This window comes from Pelecanus crispus, chromosome 1 (assembly GCF_030463565.1).
Source record: "Pelecanus crispus isolate bPelCri1 chromosome 1, bPelCri1.pri, whole genome shotgun sequence".
Lineage (NCBI taxonomy): Eukaryota > Metazoa > Chordata > Aves > Pelecaniformes > Pelecanidae > Pelecanus > Pelecanus crispus.
Genome location: NC_134643.1, coordinates 53,225,345 through 53,233,691, shown reverse-complemented (window position 1 = coordinate 53,233,691; position 8,347 = coordinate 53,225,345). Strand labels below are relative to the sequence as shown.

At 39.2% G+C, this 8,347-nt stretch overlaps 1 protein-coding gene across 1 annotated transcript in view; it reads right to left on the bottom strand.

The window, feature by feature from the left end:
- Positions 1-4,913: 4,913 nt before the first annotated feature.
- The window catches only part of CFAP54 (cilia and flagella associated protein 54), a 125,849-nt gene continuing 122,415 nt past the window's right edge, over positions 4,914-8,347 (bottom strand). Inside the window, 2 exon segments of the mRNA XM_075720768.1 lie at positions 4,914-5,033; positions 7,432-7,509. Coding sequence (XP_075576883.1) covers positions 4,914-5,033; positions 7,432-7,509 — 198 coding nt within the window.

Below are 8,347 nucleotides of genomic sequence, written 5' to 3'. Positions count from 1 at the left end.
TACCTGCCTCCTAACTCCTGAAGCCTCGAAGTCGAGCAATTGGAAATCTTTGGTTTTTTACGTAAACATGACCAGCATTTTTTGCTTCATTCTGTGATTCCCCCTCAAATCAGTTTTTCCTGCTGCTAGGACCTTTGTTGACATTTTTTTATGCCAGTGACTGTGCTGTGTTTCTGCTTGGTATTTATAAAAAACCACTGAGACATCTCGGTGTATCGTCTTTGGGGAAAGGACCGCAGCAAGAAGCCCAATTCTTAGAGCAGCACTGTCGCTGAAAAGGATGAAGGCCACCTGCACAAAGCAGGGCTTTCTTTCCAAGCAACTGTGCAAGGCTGTAGAAGAGACTTCCCGAGAAGGTTCCTTCACACCTGAGACAGATGGGTCTGGTTCGGAGGGAAACTGTGCCTTGCAGGTGGAGGAGGAAGCCTTCTTCACGGAGCTTTCCAGATGAGGAGAATCGGCCCATCTCTGGGAACCTCAGCCAAATATACACCATGTGACCAATGATTTCCTACAGCGCTCCACCAGGAATTAAAGAACTTCCATCTTCCACGTGCAGGATGCACTCCTTTCATCAAGCTTTTTGCTGCACACACATTCAGATTTTAAAACAGATGAAAAAGTCCAATCAATTTCCTACCACTGAGAAAAAAATCACAACTGATGTATGTAATGATGTAGTGCAGAGAAATGCAGAGACCTTGAGAAACGGAGTACAGGCGTGGGATGAGGAGAGATGGGGCACATCCCTGGTGCTGGAGACCCCATAGCTACAAAAGAGTCACCATCAGTTAAAGACTCGCAGACCTAGTGCTGGACAAAAACAGTATTCATGGGTAGCAAAGACAACTGAAACCAAGTACCTAACATATGTAAAACACCATATATATTGAATTTAGAAGTAACATGGAACTGCAAATCCATGAAGAAAAAGCAAGGTGTAAAAGTGTGCTAAACGTATAAAAATTACCCCAAATTGATCCTAGAGTGAGGGAGAAGAAAACATCAACACTGTATTCTTCCGGGCCCATGACTCCAGATGCGCTGACTTGCCTTAACAGCTCCTCACACACACCAGCACGAGACCACCGACCATCAGGCCCAGGGGAGCAGTGGAAATGTGAGCGTTGCACAGGTGAAAAGGGGTAAAAATAGTAACAGTTTATATAATAATTTTAACTGCATTATTACTATTATTATTACTTAAACTTTTTCGGCATAGAAGTATTCTTTCTTTTCCCATAATAGTCAGACCTGGGTTAATAATGGTTCTTAGATTAGGCTAAGATATCAATTACACTAAAAATGAATTTTTGGCTTTAAATACAAGTTGTGTTTCCTCTTCGCCCATAAACAAGGTTTTCGATGTAACAGCAGTGACACTAAGTCTGAATGATGAGCCACAGAGTTCCTGGGTGATAAGACCTGGTGGGAAGCTGGGGAAAAAACAGCCTGGGTTTCTTCATGGTTATAATTGTTCTTTAAAGCGGTATGAAATAGTTGGTATTATTCCACTTGGTAGTGGGCTCGTAAGAATGTAACAGAGCTAATTAATATACTACACGTTGTATGATAATGAAATGTATACAGTAATTTATAGGATAAACAGCATCTTGATTTTTTTCCTCTAGCTATGCCATATTCTAGCTATACGATGCCAGTATCCGTGAGGAATGAAGCCAGGTGCGAGGCACGAAGCACAGACCTCATTCTGGTCACGTGTTGCAGGGCAGCCATGGAGGCCGTCAGGCTTTTGCAGTTCTTACATTTGGAAAACCCACCGCAGAGGGTCCTGTGCCAACCCCACCACGCCTCGGTGAGGAGAACGCACGACTGCCAAGAAGCGAGGAGTTTTGCCTAGGGTGTTGTTATTTTTTGGTGGCTGCTGAAATGTTCTTTTCAGTTCTGCATGTCTGGCCGGGAGCTAAACCAGCCCTGAAGGTGCGCTGAGTGCTTACAGAGCTTCACCTTCCACACAGCTGTCCTGAGAATGGCCCAAATGAACTACAGAGCCAGATCCACCACCTTGTGATGATTTCTTATGTGGCATATTCTGGTTTTCCACTCTGTGACATTGAGATTGTTGGTGTAATTTGCTTCAACATGTACTTTTTTTTTCTTTGCACTTTAAGTAGAATCCTAAATCATGCTGACATGGGAGACAAATGAGAATAATTCTAATTATCTCTGGGGTTTCAAAGTGGAAAATTAAATTGCAGTGGTAAATATTTGACTTCAGCACTTGCCTCTGGACCCTTTCACCCACTCTATTTTGAAGATTAACCTATGCTTCATATTTTCACTTCTCTCATTTGATGAGGTACTCAGTATCTTCAATTCAAAGAAAATCTTTGGCAAACATAAATGGAACTCTTTGCTGGCTTAATTAGTTCAGCATATTAGCCTGTAATTCCAACAATTAATTCTAGTTCCATCATTATTCTTTTTAAAAATCTTTCTTCTTGGATTTCACTGAAAATGGATTTTGGAAACAAATGACTATCCCTTTTACATTGTGTCTCAATTGAACAATAACTTAAATTCCCTGCCTCTTTCATTCAAGGATCTGAAAATGTTTTCCAAATGTTGATGCAGAAAACTTCAAATCCCTCACTGATGAGGGGATTATTGTTATCTTCAGATAAAGAAACTGAGGCACAGTGAGGCTAATAGGATTATTTTGTTGGACTGAAGTCATCAAAAAACTGGATAAATACTTAGGCCAAACAAAAAATGAGCATGCGTTGGAGCTGTAGTGGAATTTAAAAAACAGTCACATACAATTGAATAAATCTGTGTGAAATTACTAATTTCCACATCATAAAATTAATTTAACCAGAAATAATTTCAGGTTGCTATATATTTGTAGGCATGAGACAAATCCTGTGAATGCCTTGAATATACAACTCTCTATCAAGGCAGCAATATAACTTAAAACTATATTGAAACAGTATTTGAAAAACAAAGTATTCTAAAACCCATTCAGAGCTGTCAATGTTAAGCTCCCTGTTCAGTATCAATTTGAGCCCTAGCACATTCTTGATGATGCAGTTATTAATTACAGGACCAGAAGCTGGTTTTGTTCTCAGGACACTTACTTCATTCAGTTCACAGAACAGACAATACCAAAGGAATTAAAAAAACCCCCAAACCTCTTTTTACTATTCTTTAGTTCCCTGTAGGATCCTTCTTGTCGCTTACCCAGGGGATGCACTGAAGCTAAAATGTCATTCATTTCAGAATCCTTTCAATCTGTCCCCACAGTGTGCGCACTCTCTCTCCTGCCTTGCCCCGTCCTAGAACTTATCAGATAGGGAAACACTATCCATTCCTTTCACAGATGTGGAATGGAGAAATAGTTCAGTTAAAATTTGAGAAGAACTGGTAAACATGCCAGTGGTTGAAAGCTGCCAAGGCGGTAAGTAGTCCTTTGGCTGTGTTGTACGGGGCAGATCATGGAGCAGACCATATAGCAGGAGGGCCCTCCGTTACAATTCAGACTCTGAAATCAAAGAAGGTGCCTTTCGCCCCTTCCTTTTTAATTTTGGAGACAGCGATGCAGACAAGTATTCTATAGAAACTTAATGGAGCGTGGTGTTGACACAAATTTATTCAAGTCTCACATATTGAAAGATTTAGTCTGCATTCAATGGGAAGGAAAAACCCACCCAAACTACTATAATACATAAAACAAGAAGCAATTTACTTTGCAATTAGCTTTATGCTTTCTTTTTCTGTGCAATTACTGCAGACGTTCAGATATGAGCTTTCTTCCTGTCGTTGTTTAACCCCAGCTGGCAACTAAGCACCACACAGCCACTTGCTCACTCCCCACCAACAGGATGGGGGAGAGAACCAGAAGGGTAAAAGTGAGAAAACTCGTGGGTTGAGATAAAGACAGTTTAATAAGCAAAGCAAAAGCTGCGCACGCAAGCAAAGCAAACCAAGGAATTCATTCACTAATTCCCATCAGCAGGCAGGTGTTCAGATATCTCTAGGAAAGCAGGGCTCCATCACGCATAATGGTTACTTGGGAAGACAAACGCCATCACTTTGAATGTCCCCCCCTTCCTTCTTCTTCCCCCAGCTTTATATGCTGAGCATGACGTCACATGGTACGGGATATCCCTTTGGTCAGCTGGGGTCAGCTGTCCCGGCTGTGTCCCCTCCCAACTTCTTGTGCACCCCCAGCCTCCTCACTGGTGGGGTGGGGTGAGAGGCAGGAAAGGCCTTGACTCTGTGTGAGCGCTGCTCAGCAGTAACGAAAACATCCCTGTGTTATCAACACTGTTCTCAGCACAAATCCAAAACACAGCCCCATCCTAGCTGCTATGAAGGAAATTAACTCCCAGCCAAAACCAGCACAGATGTGTTTTTCTTTAACAAAAGATAGAAAAGTCTGAAATGCTAGTTTCCAAATAGAGTGTAAAAGAACAAACTCAGTAATGATTTTAGGCAAAAAAAAAATCTCAACCTCAAAAATAAACTCACTTTTCATAACTGCCAAAGCAATTTAAAAATTGCTGATGAGAATAGAACTTCAGGGGAAAAAAACAGTATCTATTAGCAGGTGCTAGAAGGCTACAAGCCCATTTAACTTTTCTAAACAGTAAGAAATTATTGAAAAGCTAGAAAACCCCCAACAAACTCACTTAATTACAGATGATTGAATAAATCAAATTTTTAATCCTCCTATTAAGAAATTGCTTTTAATACATTTAATTCCTAAAAATGTATTTGAATTTTAAAAACTGTTAATTTTTAAATAATTAGAAATAAGCTAAAAATGAACATCATAAAACACATTAGGAGCCAAATCCTGGCGGGATTAATGAGGTTGTTTCATTAACATTAGAACTTAAGTCTAAATCTATAGCACTCAGCAACTGATTAAGTTACTGCAAAAATATAATTTAGTGAAACAGAGAAATGATCCAATTGAAAAGACTTTCTTCAGTTATTATACAACCATTGGCAGGATCAAACATGTCTTCCAAACTTGCTATTGATTGCAAAGTAACATCAAATGGGATCTGAAAAAACAGGGAAAAAATACCAAATAAATAACTTTATAAAGCTTATAGGTACCAAAAAGTACATCTATACAAATTAAATTAAAGCCAGACTTCTGACCCACATCCAATGAATAAGTTAGAAATACTCATTGCCTCAATATAAATTTGTGGTTAGTGACATCTTTTGCAAGAAACTAGTAAAACAGGATTAAGGGGAAGAAATTTCTGTGAACAGTCTTGCTCACAGAGTTTATCCTGATCATCCGTAGGTAAAATGAAGATATAAGACAAAAGCAGCAAGAACGATTAGTAATTTGGAAGGCTTTTCCCAAGATGAGTCGAAAGAATTGAGCTAACTGTAAAAGGTGAAACAGAGGGCAATGATAAACTGGTTTGTATGTCCATTGGACATAGAGAACTATTAAGCTGATTTAGATATTAAGAAAAACTAACTAGAGGAAGAGAAGCTTGGAACAGGCTACCTAGGGAGGTTAATTTTTAATGCAATTATTTTATTTATTAATTTACTATTAAGATTGGAACTCCCAAACACTATGCTCTACTATCTCCCTCGAGAACATAGTTATTCATTAAATAGCTTTAAAAATGAGCCAGCTGATCAATTTTTATTGTTAAAACATGAACAGTCAAATAATTTTGAATGAATAATTCAATAAGAATGCACTTTTCCCACTTAGAAAGATAATTCAGTGCTGAATCAAAAGCACCGTAAGACACATGAACAGAAAAAAGAGGATCAAAGAAGAGAAGCTGGAAACATGATAGGAGTTAAAGTGTGACAGCTTGGAGAATGAGAAAACAAATACCACAAATTAGCCACGAGCAACAAAAAAGTGTGTGGTGGGGAAAAATTATGCAAAACTACATATAAGCAATGTATCTGCTGCTTTCTCCTGCATGCTTGAAAACAAAGGGAATGTACTAGCCTGTGGTATACATCATCCCACTCTGAGCTTTACACCTCTAGCCAAGAAGACTGGGTAATGCACACGTACAACTTATCCGAAAGTTTGGAAATACTGCTTAGAAGTATGCTATATATAATGAAGTGCTGAGCACTCTACAACTTCTGTTGGCTTCAGAGAAGAATGAAGATACTCAGCATCTTGAAGGATTGGGCTTCACTTGCTCAACCAGATCTGCCATATCTAATAGGATCTTAGTTTGAAGTCTGTCTCTGAAACTTTGTGATGAAAAGCCCATTGTTCCACCTGTTGAAACATTTTAGCTTGTTGTGGCATTTAGCCAGAATAAAACAGAGCAGTTAAGCAGGCAATGTGAAGAGGGGTTCACGAGAATTCCAAGAAAGCTCAGCTGTACCGTTCCCTAGGTATCTGTCAAATCTCTCTACCATGGAAGATACTTCAGTGGGACTGTGAGAGGTATAGCTTTGCAGAATGAATGTCTATGTGTTTTGATGCATTGATAAAGCCAGATTGAGCGATACGAAGGTCTGGGAGTCATCTGAGAGACACCTACAGGACAGATAACAAGGGCTGGCAAGATTGGTGCAATATGTATAAAAGGGAAGTATGTACTCCTGGGTACCAGACTGCAGGACGCACAGGACAGCGTTACAGATTCTCTCTTCTATAATAGGCCACTGGCCAAACTGTTCCCAGACAGAACTTGGGATTCTCCTCTCACAGGAAGAGCCACTTGACTGGAAAAGAAGAGTACAGTGGATGCCTTATCTATTATCATTCCATTATGAACAATTACAGACAAGATATTTGAGGATTAGTGGGGGGGTTGATATGTTACAGTGGATTCCAGAATCTTCCTTGGAGTTCCTTGAGCCCTGGCAGCTGTGGTCCTCTCCTGATCCCCCTAGGGTGGCTGAGAACCCTGAATGGTATTGCTGACTGCTATGGGCCAGTTCCTGTAGCCTCCTCTGGGATACTGGCTACAACTGGGTAACAAGATGAATACAACAGCATGGACAAAAAAATGGCCTGCTTTCTCTGAGGACATGTCATGGGCAAGGCAGAGAAAGCTGAAGAAATAGAAGGAAGGCCTGAATAGCTGTGAAAACACAGGGATGGAAGGAAACTGCATTTGGCAGTTGCATCATGGAAATTCACTGGAGTCTGTGTAAACAATGACCAGAGAATGGTGAACAAACCAGATGAATCCGTTGTGAGTGAGATTCATTTTTAATACATTTTTTTATGTATAAAAAGGTGATTCTAATGAACAATGAAGACATTCAGAGTTTGTAATCATGCATATTTGTATTTTATTTGTAAAAATGAAAAAATAAAACCCAAACAGCCCAACAATGTATGAGAAAAAAAATGGGAAGATACTTAGTGGTATAATCCATGTTTCAGTTTAACTGAACAATTGTTTTATTTTAGAAAACAGATTTTTACTATTAATGAGAATAGCATACCTCAGTTAATGGCAAGGACAGGGCTGGAACAACAGACAGCAGTGCTTTGACTTCAGATAAACACCTCTTAGCCATTTCCTAATGGTATAAAACACAAAAAAAAACTAATGCTGTACTATCAGTCTCCTCTGATAAGCTAACAGATGGCTTGGCTTTACAAAATTTTTCAGAACAATCAAGTTTTAGGTTGTTCTACTTGAATTCACAGCCATATTAACCTTAGCTGATGAATATAAATTTTCAGCAACACAAATAGTTGTGTTTGCTGTACAAACACAAGTGCCTAAACCTTGGAGTTTCTACTGAGGCAAAACTGCCCCTGGCACAGGTATTAAATCCAGTGAGCAAGCATACTTTTGCTACGTGTTTACTGAAGACATTCTAAACAAACACTCTGACAAGATGATATTTATATATGTATAATGCATGGCATGTTAATCTTAGTATTCTAAACATTGTTTTTCCAGTTACTGACATATATTAATGAAAGTTTGAGCAAAACCTTTCAGGTAATCAGAAACACCCACTAAAGGACAGCTTTGTCTACCCTCCTGAAAGCACTGTGATTGGCCAAAGCATCATTTGTTCTCCAAGCTGGTCAAAATACAGCCATGTAATAAAGGCATAGTGCACAATTGTCACTGTTTCACAGCATCCATCAGACAAAATGACAGCCTCTACATCATTAATCATTTCATATAATAGATATAAAGAGAATCCTGTCACATGATAAATGTCTCCCACTTTGAAAATAAACATTTATTTTGCCTTGGCATTTATCAAGCAGCAGTTATGCTGTGGCAACATTCTATTCCAATGACATTATCTCAAACAGACCACATGGAAAATTCTGAAATTACCTCTTTTGTGTGTGTATGTGGGGGGAGTTATTTGGTTGTGGACCATATTCAGCCTT